The 20,977-nt window shown below is 40.7% G+C and overlaps 1 protein-coding gene across 1 annotated transcript in view; it reads right to left on the bottom strand.

Moving 5' to 3' along the window:
• Positions 1 to 694: 694 nt before the first annotated feature.
• LOC119793975 (microtubule-associated protein 1B-like) overlaps positions 695 to 20,977 on the bottom strand; it is a 96,366-nt gene continuing 76,083 nt past the window's right edge. The window contains exons 5-7 of the mRNA XM_038301309.1: positions 9,290 to 20,510; positions 7,498 to 7,730; positions 695 to 4,843 (exon numbers count right to left, since the gene is read on the bottom strand). Of these exons, the coding sequence (XP_038157237.1) occupies positions 4,688 to 4,843; positions 7,498 to 7,730; positions 9,290 to 20,510 (11,610 nt within the window). The 3' untranslated portion in view covers positions 695 to 4,687. The remainder of the gene's footprint in view (positions 4,844 to 7,497; positions 7,731 to 9,289; positions 20,511 to 20,977) is intronic.

Here is a 20,977-nt window from a genome sequence, read left to right as displayed (position 1 = left end):
GTAATGAATTGAACAAACAAATCTCTCTTGAAGATATTGGACCTGCAAAAGACGGCTTATATAAGACAGGGTTAGGTTAAGTTGAAATTTAAAAAAAAAGACTGTCCAGAAATGGCCTTAGTGGTCTTTTCCAGCTGTTTTTTTTTTATCTATAACCATTGAGTTTTGGATAAGGAAATACTTTTAGTTGTTTTCAAGAAGATTCTTCACATTGTCGTTAAATAAATATGCACACATGAATATTATCCTAAGAAAACCATAACCTCATTCAAGGTATTAATTTACATTCACAGAACTCTGCAGTAGATTCAAGTCAATAATTCGCACATGATCCATTCTGCTTTATTTATTGTTGATGATAATCTAGTGAAAGTATTTATGTATTTACTTCTAAACAAGGCTGAAACTGATGGTGCAGAGCCCTCCTATGGTTATAGGCCAGAGCAGCTGTGAAGAAGCCTGTCTGGTAGATCAGTTCAATGATCAGTGCAGCCTCTGAGCTTATGGAGAGGCTTTACTCTGGTGGGAAGAGGGCAGGTCTGATAAAAATGTTCAACCTGGAGCTCCAGAAGACCACTGGGCTCTCATTCTAAATCCAAATAACTTTCAAAAGTCATTTACTTGTGATCAGGTATTCATGAGTCCCTCCTTAAAAGTTTAAAATGACCTTTAACACAAAACAGATGGAGACACGTAGATTTCAATGTAGTTTAATTGATGATCAACAGGCTGTTTCCCTTTTACAATGGAGCTGCAGTAGTTCTAGTTTTACCAGTCAGATTTAAAGAGACAGAGAGATATTTCATATTGCACAGAGAAAGAAAAAACAGAAATAAGATTAATACAATGCAGAAACTAAAGAGAAAGAGAGAAAATCAAACAGAACTACCAATACGGTGTCTTCTTAACAACATTGTATAGGGCAAACAATAAAAGCACAGCCCAAGATTATATTACTGTAGTTCATGTCAGTACAGGTTAAGACAATAAGCATTTTTCAAATATACCTCTTTAAAATAGCATTGTATCTTTTTTATTTTCTTCTTGTTAAACAGTTACATTCAGGATTATAACTAAATAAATCACATGCAGAGATTAGATGGACGGATGACACCAGATGCTGATTCTGAATGACTTTAGTCTTTAGTTCTAACGCAGCTATGGACATGGATACTGAACTGAAAGATGCGCTTTGTTTTTTTCCTTTCTGTAGCTTGATGGTTTATTGTGTTGTTTAAGCAGTTTGGATAAGCTTGTCACTATAGTTTGTTATCTGTCAGGTTTGTTGTTTCAGAGCGATATGTAAAGATCGGTAGGTTATAGTAAATGTTTGCGTTTCACCTCTGTTGGTTTTGAGTCTGCACGTGTTTCAAGTCATATTCAGGAAAAAAAATGCAGCTGCAGTGAGTTTTATTCATCTTCTGTTGTTCACGTGTTTGCAGTAGAGTGAAATTGTCCTGGAATCATGAGATAGAAATGTCTTTGTGTTTCCTTGTTGCTGAACCACAAGCAACGCTGTCCGTCTTCTATTTTATCTTGGTATAAATATGTTTTTCTTCTTTTTTGCACATTATTATATTTTTAACCCATCAGCATTCATGTGGTCATACCAACTCTACATTCAGAAAAATAGATCACCTGTACAGTGCATTTAGCTCCTGTGAGGGTACACAGTTCATTACTGAGCGATTCACAGCCTTCTCTTCCAGCCTGGGGAACCCCAAGGCCCAGTATTTGGAATTTGCCTACTTCAAATACAAAATGATCAAAACAAACCATTGGAACGAATCAAAGCATCCAACAAACCTAATGCACACATTAAAAATAAATATATAGCAGCTTTCTGTATCAAACTACTCGCATTAATAAAGAAAAAATGAAAGTGATCATTTGTGAGACATTCAGATATCCCTTTAACCCTTCGTTATGCCCTTCAGTGAGTCAGCTTTTTGCTGACCAAGACCGTTCATTTGTGCGTTCTCAGCTGTTTGTTTCTTGTTTATATTTCATTTCTTCAAAATGACTAATTTGTCAATAATAGGTTAGAAAGAGCCTATTTAAAACTAGGACAGCAGAAAGCACAGTTTAGAGATGAGGTATACAGCTGTGTTATTAATCGGCAAAAGAAATTGGCACTGCTATCTGACTGGCTGGAATTGGCAGCAATAATGTGTTGTCTTTTGTTTTAAAGTTCCTCTGTGTGGCTGTGCCAGCCAGCAAGATTCCTCTTTTAAGATGAAACAAATCGCTAGAAATAAGGTTAATCTTTGCTTAAACAACAGTCCGCGATGGCGGTCGTGTTTTTTTTTTTTTTTCTATCGAGGCGATGTGGCTCTCCTCCAAGGGTTCTCAAAGAAGAGAGATTTGCCTGTTGCATCACAAAATCCAATTTTCTTGTGCTTATTTGTTTATCTGGTCAATAGATCGTCGCCCCCTGGTGTTCTGAAATATGTATGCAATGCCAGTGAGAAGCCAAAACTGGAAACTGCTTTGTAGCTTACAAGTTAGCATTACACAGTTTTTAAAGACTGCATGTAATCATATTTAAAGATCCAAAATACTAAGACTGGTCAAAACTTTCTATTAGTACAAATTTATCCATTAAAACCTTGTTCCACCGGTTAACAAATTTCCCTTCAATTCCTTTTTTAGCAGCAGAGTTCCCTTTGATTGAGATTATTGTGAAAAGTCTGAAGTGATCTTTGTTCCATTATTGTTGTAAGAAAAGAAAACTTTTTAAACCGAAATTTGAAAAAAAAAAAATTCAATCCAAAAATCAAACTTTAAAAAACTACTTCATAAAAAAGGTATCAAGAGTAACTTTGTTGTTTTCTAAGATTTGATTTTTTTTCAAAAATGGTTTGAACCATAAAATATGAAAAAGTTACTCTCAAAACCTTTTTTTGATTAAGAATTTTTCTTTTTTCAAAGGCTCTTTGCTTTTAGCAAGAATGGAACAAAATTTACTCCATAGAAAGCGGGATACACGGTCAGGTGAGTCAAAAAGTTCTTGTGAAGCTTTAGACTGTTATAGATAAAAAGTTCCTAATTTATTTGATAGGTGATGAAATAAAGAAGGAACTCCTTTCACTGAGCTGATTCAGATTTGCATGTGTAAAAGAAACACCACCGCCTCCTGGAGATCAAACTTTATTAATCTAAATAATGGAAGGCAAAATATTGGCTGAAATTTGATTCTTATTTTAACAGAAAAAAATAAAGTGCCACTCAACTACAGTAAAACTTGCATATCAGTTAAAATGATGCTATCTTAAAATATGTGGTGTTTAACAAGCACAGAAATACAGTTACGGAGGAACGTCTCATTCTTGCATATCTTAACTTCCACGTCTGAATTCTCTTCCGTGACACCGACGATTCGTACCTCAAACACCAACAAAACTCAACCTTTAAATTCTCCTCCCCAATTTCTTTCAGAAAAGTGCATCCATATTTGGTTTAAACCTGATATTCAGGGTTCAAGTCTGAATCTAAAGTGGGACAAATGCAGCTCTAATGGTTCTGTTTTTGTGTGCAATTACCATAAACTTCATGTGATACAGTATTTTTCAGCTGTGGCTCGGATGTGATTTGTTCAGTCCGTCTTATGAACCTTCCATCATCTTGACCCACCTTTCAAAATGGCTGACAAGTCTTCAAAATATCCCCACCTAAAGGCACGTAGAGTAAGAGCAGCCCACCTGCAGACGCCTCACACATTTCTGTCCTGCAAAATAAATCCAATCCTGCAAATATGTTTTTGCCTGAGAAGGGGCCACTCAGAAGAGCTTTGCTACATTTGTCACAGGTCACTTCATGCTTTTTCTCAATGGTTTTGTTGTTGTGTTGACAAAGACGGCTTAATGGCTTATTTTTTGCCTTCTTCTCTAAGCATGAGAAACATCTATTTGTTTGCTGTATTAACCCAGGAATTTAACAGAAAGACCATTGGTGCTGATAAACACTAATAACTCTAAATGTGTGATGGAAAAAAAACAGCTATGGAACCTTGTGTAAGTTTAAAGCAATAGAAGCATTCCTTTGTCCAGCGCCTACAGATTTCACTTGAGTGTAGACAGCCAAAGATTGCAGTAATCTATTAACACTATGCTGCGTTCAACAAACTGAGACCAATCTGAGCTACAAGCATCATGCAGCAGCTAAGCTGTGAAAGCCAAGATAAAAGGAGCTGGCGAGGGGGAACATCCTGGAAAATCACCACTAAAGAAGCGTAGAAGTAATTTCATTCAAAAACATTTACTTGTGTCGTTATTGAGATCAAATAAATGCTACTGAGCTCAGAAATGTTTTGTGTGAAGTGCTGGAGAACAGAGCTTTAAATATAGAGAGTGCTTCCTATAAACAGTCTAATCAGTTTTAGCGGATTAATTCTGATTTAAGTCCGATTATTAAAGATGTTTTTACTGGGAGAAGGTTTTTAATCAGTGCTAGTCACACGTTAGATTCACTTTAATGGGACTGGGTCAGTGAAGAAAGTGACAAGTTTAGCATTATTTGCGTTCTAAACCCCACTATCACATATCACAGGCCTAGAGTTTCACTTATCAACTGCTGTAGCGACTGTTTTCTACAGGGATGGAGCATGGAGCTCTGTTTGCTCTGGTTCTATTTCTGGATGATGGAGGGACGGCGGAATGAGAGGCAGTGGTGACGACGGGGGCGAGGCTTAGAACTCGATCTTACAAGCTGGAAACGACTCGTCCTGCATGACGACGGTGCTGCTGGAAGCCAGCACCATGATGTTCAGGTCCTGCTGTCTCTCGTGGGTCTGCTGGTACCAGTCCCGGGTGACCTCTGTGTCGTGAGTCGGTATCACTGTGACCTGTCACAGAACAGTTGAATAGTTCAATCACAGCAAAGCAAAATGTCCGCTTATGAAGATATGATTCAGCATTAATGTGGACCAGCACAGAGGAGTAAACAACTGTTAATAAAAAACAGCAGATTTGTTTTGATGAATAAAATCAGAAACATATATTTGCATGCAGCCGCACCCCCATCATTTATTCATTGGTTTTTCAATGCTTTCAACAATAAAACCAGAAACTGAAATATGAGAAACAGGATTTATTTTTTTTTGGTTGCTTTTGCGTTTTTTTTTATTTTGTTTGAAAGAATAATAAAGAAGATGGAGGATATTCCTTTTTTAAATTCAACAATTTCCAACTACTTTAAATAAGAAGAAACAAGCATATTAAGAATTTTTTGTAAACTATCTTTGGGCTCTGAGGTAACAATAGTTTTATGAGTGAGGTTTCCTTTGTTAAAGTCACCAAGGGCAATAACTAAAGAGCACACTGAGTAGCTGGTCTGCAGGCACCTGCTGTGCGATCTGCACGTTTGCCGTGATGCAGGCTCCGACCTCCATATGAAGCATCTCTAATACATATCCAATCCTGATCTAACAATGATCATCCAAGCTCATCTCCATTCGTAGCTTCCATGTCTTCTGCTGTGGTCGGAGTGCAAAGGAACTCATTTCCACTTTTCTTGTGTGTCTGAGTATCTGCAGGTTGAATTTTTGTCAATAAATGTTATAGTGGCATACACTGGTGAAGGTTCTCAGTCATCCAGGTTGTAGCCAACCAACAATCCCCTTTAATGACCCCCCTTTCAGACACTTAGATGGGTATGGAGGTATTGCAGTCTCACAAAAGGAGCCAAACGACCCCCATTCCTAAGGGGTGGACCCTTTTGCCTGTTCCAATTTGCATGTTTTCAAAACAAAAACAAGGCTTTATTGGGCTGCTGTATAAAGCCTGGAACTCAACGCTATTCCTGACATTTTGAATTGAAAAGCTTCCAAGATGGGAAGCGAAACATCTTCAAACTTGGAAACAAATTCCCGTTGTTTTTAATTTTCTTTTTTTTTTATGTTAGGGTGGCAGCTCATAAACAAGTAGCCAAATATATCTAATGTTGTCACATTGGCTGTCTTCAACTGTTTATAAACACGAAAAATGTTAGGAGTATTATGTTGTGTAATTTAACATAATATAAAGGGATATATAAAAGTATATATTCATTTATAAGGATCATTTCGAACATTGAACCGTAAAAAAACAGCAAGATTTCACAGGTTCTAACCGTGCTGTGGCTTCCCAACAAAACGGAAAAAATATTAAGATTTAGATGTCTTTTTGTTTGAGTTTTGTCTTCCATGACGATTCACAATAAATGAAATTACTTTAAAAAAGAAACAAAAACAGTAAGAAAGGCGAGGAAGTATCTTGCCCAAAAACACAACCAAGATGGTTGGAGGAGCGGCTTGAACCAGCAACCTTCCAATTGCAGGAGAAATACCAACATCTTGAGCCAGGATATAAGGAAATCTTACTTTTCTTGCAAACATCTTCCTCTCTCATTTTTATCTGTTCTACTGGCAGAATGTTCATTTTGATGATCTAGTAAAATAAGTGTCTCCTCTCAGAAAATAAAAAATGACTATTTTATTTCTGTTTGTAAGTACTGTAAGTAAGTAATGACATTTTGTCAATCAGAATTGAAAACAAAACTCAATCTGTTCTCAAAATTTTGGTCATCCCTTCCTGACATTTAAAGAGAAACACTTTTAGTTCTCATTTCAATATTTGGTATTCTAAAACAAAAATCTACGCACCCTCGTCACAAAAGAACAGCCATAAAGCACACCCCAATCACAGGCTCCACACAAGAGTAAAAAAATAACAGTAAGATTAATGAAGCAGATTATTCTCGCTTCTCCCATGTATGTGCACTACAGTACACTGGTGGAACTTCAACTTGTCACCAGATGGGGAAAATAAGACTAGTTCCAGTATAAACATACCTCTTCTGAATTAAAATAGCTAAATGGGCTATATGCCCAACTCTAGTACTTCCTAAACTTAAAGCCGCCCCTCGTTTTCTTTCTTTCTCTGCGGATGAACTGATTAATCCAGGGGTGCCTGACCTGACCTCAATGATCATGAATGCATTGGCCACAGACACATGGATTATCAGTTGATACAGAAATGCAGACAGAAGAGCTGTTTTAAGTTCAGGAAGTAGTGGAGTTGTGCAAATAATCAATATTATTCTGAGAACATAAAATCTATTCTGTATAATTTTACTTTTTTTTCTGTTAAGTTATTTCACAGTTAAGGCTTCCTGACTAAGAAAAATAATTGATAAAAAAATCCATTTTATAAATGTGACTGATGAACATTGCTTTGTAAAAAGCATCTTTCAATGGTCCCCTAACTTAGGATCGATCAATCAACTTATGAGGATAATCATATTTAGTAGTATCAGAGTAAAAGGGGCTTAACAGAAATATGTGTCAAACTTTTCAGGTTCTACTGGAAAAAAGACACTGCAAACTCATGTATTCTTTCACTTTTAAGTTTGAAATATACAATACTCTATGTTGGTTCATCACATTAAAAAGTCCCAGCGAAATACATAGTAGTGTTTGTCTTTATCCTGACTAAGTTTTTGTGTTTTGGTTGTATGTACCTGTAAATTGGAGCCCCACTGAGCTTTGCCCTCCAGCAGAGCATCCAGGACTCCACGGCTAGGCTCGACGCTCCCTGGCTCGTTCCCGCTCACCACATAGTATGCAGCCCGCACCCTTTTGAAGAACTCCTGGTCCACGTTCTTAGCGCTGCAGTGGTTGGGCACATAAGCCAGGTCTACATACACAGGTGGTCCTTGCGGAACAGCTGTACTGCTTTTCTGGGAGCTGTTTGCTGAATATGAGGAAAGATGCATTTTGGTAGAATGAAGGCGAGCGTCTCATTTATGAACTGAACTAATTATTTCTCATGAACAAAATACAACTACATAAGCTTATTGTCACCCATCCAACTGAGATTTCTGTTTTATTGCAGCCAACAATACAATTTAAAACCTTCAGCAGATTAAAATTTTAAAAAATATATCTGAACAAAATAGCTTCTTTGAAACAGGAAATAACACTGGGAATCCCTAAAAATATTGAAAGAAATGTACATTCAAAAAAGAAATAAAAGTTCTTTTTCAATTTCATGTCAAAAATAGGTCTGCCAGCTCCCTGAAAAAAAGGGACACCTCATGTCACGCACATGAGGTGACCCAATGGCCTTTACCCCTCCTGGTGTGGTGATTTTTTTTTTAGCCCCCCTTTGTGTATGAAGTGCTTTTTTTAATTATTTGACTCAAATCTGCAATGATTAGATGCATATTTGTGAGTGGCATGAACACGTGGAAAACAAATTATTATCAAGCAATTCACTTAACAAAATAACAAACTTTGCTGAATAACTATTCTAAACTTAAGCCTGTCCTGCTTAACTTCAAACTGTAAAAATGAATATAAAAAATAAAGAAATAGTGCATATTTTTGGTGCAAAAGCAAACTTATAAACATATTTGTGCCTTAAATGCAATGACTGTTGGCTACAGTTGCAAAACAGAAACAAAAATGATTAGCTCAATGCCACATTATGTAGCGATAGTCTATTTTTTTCCACTGGTATTTCCTCTGAGCTCTTGCAGCAGTGAGACTGTTTGTCTTTGAGTGATGCTGCTCTGTTGTCTCCTGTTATCTTTTCTGTGAGAAACACTTGGCTCGACCAATGGGATGAGGGGATTCTGGATTGTTACCTATATTACTGTCGCCATCATATTTGTGTTTCCCTTTTTTCTAAATACCATAATTTTAACACCAAAGGAAAACATAAAACCCCACAAGACTAGATTTATGTTTAAATCCAAAGCCGAAGAAGTTAGCTCCCGAAAGTAGCGTAGGATCCCATTTCCAGTACAGATCGGGTAGAAACGAGTGATAAAATAGACAGGATTCTAAGGCATTTATTTTCTTAGGAAATACATTATTAACTTTTAACACATTATATTTTACTACTCTTACTATTTTTGGGGAGGGAAAAACATCATTTAGGTCTTTTTAGGAAATTTAAATCGAAGGCGACCCAGATGTATATAACTAAATACATATTTAGTTAAAATAATAAATATCTAGTTTGGAAAATAAATATTTAGCTTGCTGACAAATGTCTCAACTGACAATTGAACTGATAATTTAGTTTAGAACTTTGATTTTAATAAATGAGTGAATGAAGGTGAAAAAAATGACTTGGAAAAAATACCCTTATTTTTATCTTAAAATGAACTAAGTAACCATAAATACTGCTCAGAATTTTTTGACTGCTTGACTTTACAAATGGCATCCCACAAATGCAGGTAAAATAGTTGGGGAAATGAATACTTTACAGGTGATGTGTTAAAGGCAGTGAGGTTAATAACAGACCTGGACCGCTCTTCACGCCGTTGACCAACCCTTTCCCATGGTTGAGCAGCTCACTCCTTGAGCCTTGCATTTCAGACATTTTGACCAGTCTTGAGCTTCTCTCTGTGTCCTTTCTCCTGAGCGAGGAGGATCGGGGTGAGGCCGAGTCTTTGGACTTCACAGGAGTAGAGGACCTTTTCCTGGCTTCTCCTTTACGCGCCGGAGATGCAGACTTTGGTTTGCCCTTTCTGAGGCCTTTTTTCTTTAAAAGCTTTTCCGTGCCACCGTGGTCGTTGAGAAGAGCCTCTGGGTCGACCATGCAGACGTCTGGATGGGGAGGGTGGGGCAAGGGGTCTTTTATAGGGGTTGGGAGGGGGTCATGGGGTTTCTGAGACGAGCGTGGTGAAGATCCGTAGTGGCTACTCCCTACTCCAGAGGCAGATTTGTCTACTGGCAGATGCTCTGCATCTTCATCAGAGTCAAGATTTCCCTCTGCGGTTATGGAGGGACACTCCTCGGTTTCTGGAGGGACATCGGAGTCTGACTGTGAAGGCAACGACTCACTCACTGATGTTGGAGGTGTTTCTTCCCCAGCTAATGTGACAGCCAAGCCAGACGACATTGCCCCAGGCAGCTGATGTGTCCCCTGCCCAGTTTCACTATGGTGATGGCGCCTGTGCTTGTGTGATCTCCTTTTAACTGAGTGTTGTTCATGATCATCCTCGTCTCCTTCCTGGGAGTGGTCACTGTGTCCCTCTTGTTCACCATCATCACTGGAGAGGTGATGAGGACTTGGATTGATGAAAGAGGGGGAGATTTCTCCTTTGCTGTGTTTATATTCGCAGGAGGAGTAGCTTTCAGGGCAGGGAGAAGAGGTTGCCCCAGTATTCAGGTCAGAGGGACGAGCAGTCTTTATATCTCCTTTAATCGCCACTGCCGTATGGTAAGGGTCTGCTGAGGTGGACACTGACATGTGAGAAGTGGCCCCCCAATTCATTGTTTCCTTATCCTCATCTTCTTCTCCATCATCATAGTCTGGTGGAGGGGTACCTGGGTAGTCTTCGGGCCTCTGCAGGAGCTCCCAGTCAGATAAACTGCTCTTTCTCCTCACTACCAATCTTTCTGATGGCATCTCAAGTAAGCTTTTGTCCTCCACCCTTTTTGCCTCTCCCTTTTCCCCAGTCTCTAGTTTTCCACTGACCTTATGGTCAACTGTTTCTTTATTCTCTTCTGTAATTCTTTCTTCAGTTGGCTTTTCATCCAGTTTCTTCTCTTCTGTCTTTTGTTTGGTTCCTATGTCCCTTATTGTCTCTGTCTTTTCATAATTTCCACTTTTTTCTTTTTCTTCCTTCATAGGTGAATAATCTTCCTCTGCCTTTTTATCTTTTAAGTCTTGTGTGGCACATGAGGTTGGAGTGGCTCCATTGGGTGGAGTTATTGAGGCTGCATATTGAGTTGTTTCTATCATCTCACTAGATTTAAACTCAGTACTGGTAGAGGGGAATGTTTGTTTCTCTGTTAACTGAACAGTACTCTCTTCTGAATACGATTCAGTAATTGAGGAGAAAGCCTTACTGGAGTCAGAAACTTGGATTTTTTGACATTCAATGCGACATGGTAGGGTGCTCTCTTCCATTTCAAGTGTTTTAGGCTCCATGTCCTTGGACGCCTGCTTAGAGGAGTCAGCCCTTTGGAGAGGAGAGACGTGAAAGCAAGGCTCTGATGCAGATGGACTATCTGGAACAGAACTTGCAGGGGTTGAGGCTGGTATCCCAGTGCTTAGCTTTTCCCCTTGATCCCCAGGCTGCTTTGGAGTGGCAGATGAGCCCAGGGATGGTAGTTGTGATACATCTCCTTCAGGCTTCGTCATCACCTCCAGGTATTCATCTCTCTGAAAACCTCCGAAGCAAGAGCTTGCAGATCCTTGAACTTCCTCTTTGGCTAAAGGTACCTCAGTAGTTGGCATTGTGAAAGCTGCAATCTGCTTTCCCAAGTCTTGCTTTAAAAGAGCAGAGGCTGAGGCAGAAGATGCATAACTGTATGATGTAGAGGATTGTGCTGATGAAGAGTATGATAGGGTGGTGTAGGAGCAACCAGATGAGGTGTCTGTGGTCTGGCGGATCTTTAGGCTTTGACTGAAGTATCTATCACTTGGCTCAGACTGCCTGGAAGCATCTGAGGGTCCAGATGGTTCTTGCTTTTCTAAATGCGAACCAACCTGACTGTTCTCACTAGGCAGATGCTCAGAAGAATCTCCAGATCTGCTCAGCTGAATACTAGCCTCACTCTCAGACAGAGAAGGACTGAATGTAGGCTTAGACATTAGCTGAGAATCCTCAGATGTCAAAGGACTGGTTGACGAAGTGCTCTTAGATGTTGACTCTACTGTCTCCTTCTTTACAAAGAGAGAGTCCAATGTATCTGAAATGTTGGCCCCATCTTCCTTTAGCACTTCAGATGAAGAAATCTGACCAATTACTGGCAGCACTGATGTTGAAAGTTCAGTTAAATAATCTTTGTCTTTGTGTTCTACTTTTGTTTCATCAGAATATTTTTGTGTGTCTTGTGCTTGAGAGTCTTTTTCATCTGGACTCTTTCTCTTAAGAGGATTTAAAGCCATTGTATCTCCAATTGCTTTTTCCTCTTTGTCGCCTCCACCTAATATGCTTGCATCTTTGTCTTGTAAAGTTGAGCCATCATCAGTAGTTAAGTTACAGGCAGACTGCTCTTCAAGAAAACGCAATTCAGACTGAGATGTTTTATTTGAGTCCTCCGTATCCTCCAGCTTAGCACTGTCATCAGAACCACGGCGGCACATTTCTTTTTCGGACTGCTCCCTTGCCCCCTTTTCTATATCTACATCACTCGACATGTCCTCTTCCTCCTCCTCTTCATCTTCATCTTCCTCATCATCATCAACACTAAAGTCCTCTCCCTCTACCAATAGCCTTTTGTCCATCAGAGTCTCTTTTGCCTCAGAGAGATTTGATGATTTAAAAGGAACAGAGCTGCTAGTTTTACTGTAATCAGATGCCAGAACATTATCATCTATATCATGACCTACACAGGTGGCTGCAGCAGAGCTCCTGGAATCCGTTGCTGTACCTTGAGTCACTGAAGCTGAGGTATTTGGAGGTAAAATATCTTTTTCAGCTGGCGAACGCCGACCACATGGAGAGCCTTCCTTTTCCTTTGGACCATCGGAACTTGCCTCTTTGTCTCTGAATGACTCAGCAGACTTTTCACTCAGTTTTTCAGTCTTCTCCTTCTCTGTGATTTCTCCATAAGTTTTACTGGTAGCACCTAGGTCTGAGTAGCCCCTTGATGCAGAGATTGTTTCCTGTGCTAATGAGAAGGATGGAGGTTGAATAGCAGCAACAGTAGAAATTCTTTCAGTCTCTTCTGTTGATTGTATCTGAGAAGTTGGAACGTGTCCTTCCTTCATTTCTTCTTTCTCTCTCTCTGATTTTTCAGGTTTGTCCTCTTTGGGGCTAAATGGATATGACTCAGCTGCTTGGGATGTTTTGTTGTCTTGCATGTTTGTGGAGAAATAGCTCTTGTCAATGCAAGGTGAAGCTACTCTATCCTCTCTCTGACTCTCCTCCTCTTGGCCTTTCTCTCTGTCCTCAGCTCTTGGTGAGGCACTTCGGCTGTGGTAGTTGCTTTTTTCACTCTCTGTGAGGGAGACTGGGCTGTAGTCAACTCTGCTGAAGGACAGGGGTTCCTCTTTGTAATGATCATCTAAGAGAAACATGGCTCCTCCAGCCTCTGTCTGGCTTGCTCTGCGGTTATCATCAATGCATATATCTGAAGCAGGATCATAACCTAGAGAAACCTCTGTATCTTCTCCCCTCTCTAGTTCTTGGTACGTCGGGATGGGCTTTTCATCTGGATCATACTTAGATGCACCAAAGTTTTCTATGTCATCTCTAAGGCTTTCACTTCTGATCTCTGTCTTTAAACTAATTGTTTCACGAGTTTTTCCACTGGAAGCACTTTCTCTTGCACCCTCAGATTCTTTATCAATCATGAAATATGAACACGGTTGTGAAAGACCTGGAGATGCCACCTCTCTCTCTCCTTCCATCTCCCTTTCTGCTTCTTTTGGTTGTTTCTCATCAAGCTTGGTTATTTCTTTACCACAAACACCTGAGCTCACCTCAGGCAGCATGTGTTTCTCTTGATCGAGTGTTTCCTCCACACTGGATTGGCTTTCTGTGCTAGAAAGTTTGACACACCTTGGTTGGCTGTCAGTGCTAGACATTGCTGATAACACAGGCTTTGTCTCGGCCATTTCTGACACTGGTTCAGCTTTAACAGTGGCACTACTGCAAACTCTTTCCTCCTCCTTGGCTTTCACAATATCATAAGTCGACTCTGGCTTAGCAAGTGGTGCCGCTGTGGTTTCTGTTTTCATAACATCTCTGTCAGCCTCGGGTGAGAGTCTGGTGTCTTCTTTTTCAGGGTCTTTGATGTCCTCATCCAGGGATGGCTCTTGCATCGTCAGGGTAGGTATGATAACTGTGGGAATTTGAGAAGAAGGGGGTTCACTCTGGTCACTTTTTTGCAGAGTTTGAGATGTGGACACAGAAGAAATATCATGGTCAGATTTTCTTGACTCCACTGACAAAGGCCGAGAACCTGCTCCTCCCATACATATGTCCTCCTCTTCTTCATCTTCTCTGTCCTCATCTGATGACTGGACCACAAATTCAGGTTTATAATCTGATTTGGGGGCTAACACTGCGTCTCCTGATATCTCCTGAGTTAGTTGTTTGACACCTTTGTCCAGTTCTTTCTCCTGAAGTTCCTCTTTCTCCCATTTTTCCACTTTAGATTGATCTGCTTCAGTGTAGTCAGGTTTGGCTTTCTCTTTGACATGATCCACTTTTATACATGCAGCATCCTTTTCCAGAATCATCTTTACATCATCGGGTGGATTTCTATTTTCATCCCTGATGTCCTCAGTCTCATAAGTATAGTCCTTTTCCTGTTCTTTCTCCATTTTCTGTTCTTTGCTTAGTTCAGCAACATGTGTGTCGTCCTTTTCTCTCTCCATTCTCTCTTCCTGATGAATAACCTTAGATTCACTATCTTCTTTTTGTGGCCCCCCTTTGATGTCTTGAGGAGACATACCAATGTCATCTTTCAACTCAGATTTCTGTTGTATTCCTTGTAAAAAGCTTTCCTTTCCTGGTTGGACTTCAGGAAGTTTATCAGAACCCTCCGCATGTGTACCTTTATCAGTTACCTTAGACTGAGACTCAGTGGGATGAATATCTTTATCCTCTTTCTCTTCTGTGGCGCTAGTTTGTGGAATTACTGTCTCATTTACTGCCCAACTCTCCTGCTTCACTTCATCCTTTTTCTCCTTGAATCTTTCAACCTTAGACAACTCCTTTTCTTTTGTGTCAGAGGAATGTTCAGTGCTATCTATGTCTTTTTCTTGTGTTGCATCAGTGCAGTCTATATATCTAATTTGCTCTGTCATTGTTTTTTGGTCGCTACTGTTGTTCTCATGAGATTGTTTCAGAGTAATATCGCTGATGTCCTTTCCATCCTGAGAAGTTTCAGCTGAAGTATCAGCGGTCATTTCCCTCTCCTCCTTAACAGATACAACAACATTGATTTTTTCATCCTCTTTCTTTGCACTGGGTTCTTCAGTGATTGTTTTGTTAGTCTCCTCTTTGTCAAGGTTCAAATCAGATGTATCATCCTTGCTCTCAACTTTATTTTGCTCCTCTGGAACTGAAGAATCACCAGTCATTTCTTTGGTTTCCTGCTCTTTGCTGGGTTTTACATCAGAAATTGTGTCTTTAGTTTTTTCTTTCTCATTTCTGAAGTGCAGGATATCTACACCATGATCCTGAACTGTCAGTTGTTCCTCCTTGAACAGTTTGGGAGTTTGTTTTTTCTCCTCCTCTGCTGTTTTCTCTGTTTCAACAACACAGATATCTTTACTGATTTCTTTGTGTTGTTCATCTCGCTTCGTGGCTGTAGCCTCATTAATGGCATCCTTTGGGGTTGCTTCATCTTGGACTGTTTCGACAGTCTGTACAGGCTCAGATAGTATTGCATCTTCTTGCAGCATCGGAACTGCTTTGACAGCAGATATGACATCTTCATGGGCTTTCTTGTGCTCCTCTTCTCCTGCTGTTGTCGTTTTTTCAGCTGTTTCTGATGCTTCTTTGCTAGCTGTTGTTGTAAGGGTGGAAGCAAATTCTTGGTCCATTTTGGAAACTTTAAATGCACTATCAGTGGTTTTAGTTTCTTCATGCTCTATTTTTTCTTCATTTATTGGTTTACTGGAAGGTTCCTCCTTACTCACCTTTTCCTTTTCCACAGACGTACCAGCCTGAATAGCTGCGGTATCTTCTTTCATGTATTCTTCAACGGCAGGTTTAAATGAGGATGCTTGATCCTTGCTTGTTGTTATATATTTATTTTCTTCCTGGTACGGCTCACTGCAGGGAATATCTTCCTTCTCTGAAATGTTCTCTGTCTTTTCAGTTGTCGTCCTGTCTGCAGTGATCTCTTCTTTACTTACACTTGGATCCTTCTCTATTTTTGTTTGGCTGAATGTTGAGATTGCTTCTTGCTCATCATCTTCCTTTGTGGTGAAAGGAGCTTTGTGTGTTTCACTAATTTCTTTATCTATTTTTATCGCTTCCTCTTCATGGTCTGTGAAGGGCTTATTGGCCAACACATCTGTTTTTTCCACTTCTTCAATCTCTTGCAGTTCGATATCCGATGATGCTTTCTCCTTTTTCTTCTCATCTTCAGAAGACTTGGAAATGGGCAAATCATGTTTCTTTTCCTCACTCTGGCACTCATCTTTATCATCCCTGACTTCTGATGTTTGGACCTTATCAACATCTTTTAAATGGGGCTTGATGTCAAAGGTATCCACCTTTTCCATCTCTTTCTTCTCACCATCTTTTAAAATCTTCTTCTCATTAATATCATGCTCTGTCTCCTCTGTTTGTCTTACGTCACTTTCCGTTTTGAGGTCAGATTCTTCCTCTTGTATATCCTCTTTCTTTGTCTGATCATCTTTGACCTGTCTGACTTCAGAAGGCACCACTACTTTCTGTACTTGTTCGTTTGTTTTTGTCTTATCATCTTTTTCTGTCTCTTGATGTTCATCTTTAATAGTGTCCTCAACAATTACAACATCCTTTTCTCCTTCTTCTACAGTTGGTCTATGGTCACAAATATCCTCCATTATGGACAGTTTCTCTTCCTTCTCAAACTCGACCGATGCCACTGTTGAGATAGCTTCCTGGATGACAGATTTCTGTTTTTCTTCCTCCTTGACTCCTTTAAGGCTTGACACCTCATCCTTATGTTGTTCATACTCTAGTCTGGAGGCTTTACTAATAAATGTATCGTCATCATCATCCTTTTTATCATGATCCAAGGAGCTACTCTTCTCCAGTGGGAATTTACTGGATCCAGGCACTTTAGCTTCCTGCTCTCTGTGAGGGTCTTCTATATCTATTGAGGGGGGGGAATCCTCCAAGGCCCCAACAGGTAGTTTAGTTTCTGTTAAAGATGATGCAACAGGCTGTGTAATTTCTGCCTGCTTTCCTTCATCCTTTTGCACTGACGCACTTTCTTCTTCTTCCATTACCAGAACCTCTTTAATGTCTCTTTCAAACGATGTGTCCTCAGATCTCCCAGAGGCTTCTTCAGAGTGACCCACTTTCTGTTTGTCAACTTCTTCCTGTTTCTCATTTTGCTGGTCATCTTTCATTTTGGTGTGGCTGTCCTCTGTGACGACTTCATTTGGAAGTACTTCCTCTTTTAGCAGGTCAGAGTCAAGGGAAACCTTTGTTTTGGAATCTACTGGAGACTGACGAATCGGAGAATGAGCAGCACTTGAGGGTCCAGACTGTGGAGGAGAAGCCATTTTTACAGTGATGTCATCTGGACTAAAGCAACGCTCCTCGCTCTCTGAAGTTACAGAGTCAGATCCAAAAGGTCTTGTAGGCACGACAGATGAAATGTCTTTTGGAGCTACTGCATCACTATTCTCCTCCTCCACGGGTAAATGAACTGGTCTGATGTCATGGTGAATCTTTTCAGGAGATCTAAAATCAGAATCCTTTTCAGTGACTGTGTCTTTGCTCTGCAAGATATGGGATGCAGCATAACCCTCTTGAAGTTTTTCAAGAGACATATCTACATTAGGGGTTTGGTCTTCTTCATCTTCCTCTTCTTCTTCTTCGTCCTCCTCTTGTTCTATTTTGTGAGGAACTTCAGTTACCTTTCTCTCCTCTGCTATAGGGAGCTGTAAATCATTAGAGGGAGATTTAGAAAGCTTGTCCTCCTCCAAAGAAGGTGGCGATAGGCTTCCGGCTGAGCGTGAATGCTCTTTGACTTGGCCAGCGCCTGCTGCAGTTGAAGAAGAAGCTGGGGGTTTAAGTGGTTCCTCAGCTGGAGCAGCCACAGATGCCACTGACTGATCATCAGCAATAGATGTAGGAAGAGAGGACATTTTATCATACTCTGTGATGGAGGTTGCAGAGGACACATGCTCTTCCTCTGCCAGAGGAGCAGTGATGATGTTGGTGAAAACAGATACTTGTTCCTGGACACCTGGAATAAAACCTTTGTCAGCCATGGCAGCTGCCTGCATCTCTCTCATGCCATGAATGTCTACAAAGGACCCTGTCTGATCTGGCACAGAGATGTCGTAAACACCCACATCATACTGGAGGTGTGGAATTCTTTCCTCTGCCTCCTCATGAATCTCCTCATCAGAAATAGTTTGCTCTGTCTCAGAGTAGCCAGGAATCATCTCATCCTGGATGTAGAAGACAGGCTCAGCTGCGATGGTTCCTTCCACAGCTGTGGTCGTCAGCATTTCACCTGTTTTGGCATCAACTGTATCTTCAGTCTTGACTTTGATCTCCTCATCTGCTATAACATCCAAGTCCTCTACCTCTTCCAGTTCAGGTTTCTCCAACCTCTCCTCCTCCTCCTCTACCACAGTTTTGTTTTCTCTCTCCTCTTTGGATGGAGTCACTTGTAACTCCTGTGTAGTCAACGCTTTAGCGGAAAGATATTCTGATTTCTCCATTTCCTCTATTTCATGTTTCCTGTCAAGTCCATCATCCTTTGCTTCCATCCATTTTGATTCATCTTCATCCACACCTATACCCATGTCCTCTTCCTCCTCTTCTTCCTCTCTTTCTAGTGGTTTCTTTTCTGCAGCAGGGGGCTCTTCCTCCACCTCTTCCTCATCCTGAGATGCAGCTCCCTCATCTTCAAATGTCTGAGCTTCTTCCAGTTCTTTCTCTTGAGCTGACTCCTTCGCCTTAACTTCAGTTTTTGCTGCTTCATAAGGGGCTGTTTGTTCCTTTTCAGGTGATGTTGGTTTCTGAGGGATTTCTGAAGCTGTATCAGGTGCTTCAGGCTTCTTTTGGATCAAGCTTTCTGCTGTTTCCTCAGATGAAATCTTATCATTCACAGGTAGCTCTGCTGGCACAGCTTTACCTTTATCTGTTTCCAGTTCTTCTAACTGCTTGTTCGGGTCCTCAGGGATGGAGACGACCATTGTACCACTCAGCAGTACGCCCTCGCTGGGCTCAGGTTGGACAAAGTCAGGCTTTGCTATGTCTGCTTTGGGCTCAGTAGGTTCAGCCTTTGCCACTTTGCTTTTTACAGTTTTGGTTTTGCCTGATGCTTTTGCTTTATGCAAGGTCTTCCTTACTTCAGGTGTCAGTGGTTTCAGGTCAGGCTTGGTGATTTTTCTCAGCTCAGGTTTAGATGCATCCTTCTTCTTGTCCTCTTTGGACTTGGTGTCTTTCTTGTCATCTTTTTTAGCAGAATCATCTTTCTTTAATTTCTTTATCTCTTTTTTCTCCTTGTCTTTTTTCTCATCCATTTTTGACGCCCGTTCCTTGGAATGCTTTTTCAAAGTTTTTTCTTTTAATTTTTTCTTTTCTGGCACTTCAGTTTTAGCTTTTATCATTTTGGCAGGCTTCTTTTCCTCTTTCTTCTCAGAGATATTTTCCTTCACAGAGTCACTCTTTGCCTCTGTGGCATTGGACACATCATCCTGTCCATCAGCTTCTTTCTTTGGGGCCTTTGCAGTGGTCTTAGGGGAGGATTTAAGACTTTCTTTGCTATCTGTTCTTTGTTTTAACTTGGTTTGCTTAATGGCAGATGGAGGAGCTCCTGAGGCAATATCTTTTTGTGTGGCTACAGGGTACCTCAAATAATCAAGGTGTTTTAGTTTTTCCAGCCCTTCAAAGATCTTGTTCTGCGGTGCATTCCCGGGGAACAGCACTCTGATGATCTTTTCTGTAGGGCTGGCAGGTAACCACACTACTAAGGCTGTAACTGATGTCAGGTAGGGTACTGATATTTCTCCTTCCTTCCCACTGGGCAGCACAATGCCAGTTTTGGCCTTGCTATTGCCAGCCCACTTCTGCATTAAAAACTGCATCTCTTTGCTATCTTTGACAGGGTTGAGAATGTACATATCTAACCTCCCAACTCCCATCTTATGAAAAAGTGTAATGGGCTCAATGGTGTTGCTGACCACTCGATACAGGGGCTCTGGTTTGATTCCTAGTTTACTAAGGTACTGCAGAGTAAGCGAGGCCTCTTCAATGCTGCGCTTTACTTTGAGATTAGATTCTGGCAAACGGAGCTTCTCTGGCACGTTAAAGAAGACGACACCAAGCTCGGGAGAAATCAAGTTTTTCATCCAGTCACTGTAGTTTGTGGATCCTTGAGACTGCTCCTCCTCCTGTTCTGCAATCTTCCTCTGAAGCAGCCCATTGATGCCAGGGAGGTTGTCAGCTCCGATGTGTGTGAGTAGAATTGAATCAATGCGGTCCAAGTGACGGACAAGTTTCCAAAAGCAGGATTTCCTTTCAGAGCCTCCGTCCACTAGGATGTTGAAGCCATTTACAGCAAAGAGGGCTGAGTCTCCACGTCCTCCAGGGAATATGTAGCAACATGGCTTAGATAGCTTCAGGAAGCCTCCGGAGGTGGGGGGCTCCAGCAGGTCGAAAGGTGAGGGGACATCTACTGTTTCAGAGACGTACTCTGTGAACTCAGTGACACCCTCCATTTTAGGGAGAAGGGGCTCCAGGTTAAGTTTGTATTCCAGGAACTCTCGCAGGGTCTGCTGCCGTCCCACCGAGCTCCAGCCCACCTCCCCGCGGCAGGACACAGTAAGTGTTGCCTGCTGCTTGGGGGCTGCTGTTCCCAGCAATTCACTGACCTGCAGGAAAAAGACACCAAACATGTTTTTAGTGTTGGTATACATAAACATGGAAAATTATGGACATTGTAAATAAAAATTAGGGATGGTGTTTTTAATAAATAGTCAAAAAGGTGCTTTGAGTGAGATCACCTGGAAATTGTATTTATACCTTTAATATTCTTGTACATACATATTGATGACCGGTTTTTCCGGATGGAAAGCAACTGCAAATAACAGTGTTCATGTCTGTATTGATTTTTTGGACTTTCTTGTCATGATCTGTAGGTGGTAGATCATGGTTTTGATTTTGTCCTTGTCTTTCAGCCACATCGTTACAATGTTTATGCTCTATATGTCTTACCATCTGCTATTTTTGACTATGGGGGATTCCCTTGTTAGCTCTCTAAACTCACTTTGCCAGGTGTTGTTGTAAATTATTTTCTTATGTATTTCTTAGTGCTGCTAGTTAGTCATGCAGTTGCTTT

The sequence above is a fragment of the Cyprinodon tularosa genome, unplaced genomic scaffold (genome assembly GCF_016077235.1).
Source record: "Cyprinodon tularosa strain WSP-4 unplaced genomic scaffold, ASM1607723v1 ctg465, whole genome shotgun sequence".
NCBI lineage: Eukaryota > Metazoa > Chordata > Actinopteri > Cyprinodontiformes > Cyprinodontidae > Cyprinodon > Cyprinodon tularosa.
The sequence above is the reverse complement of the archived record's forward strand: the minus strand, read 5'-3'. Positions and strand labels throughout refer to the sequence as shown.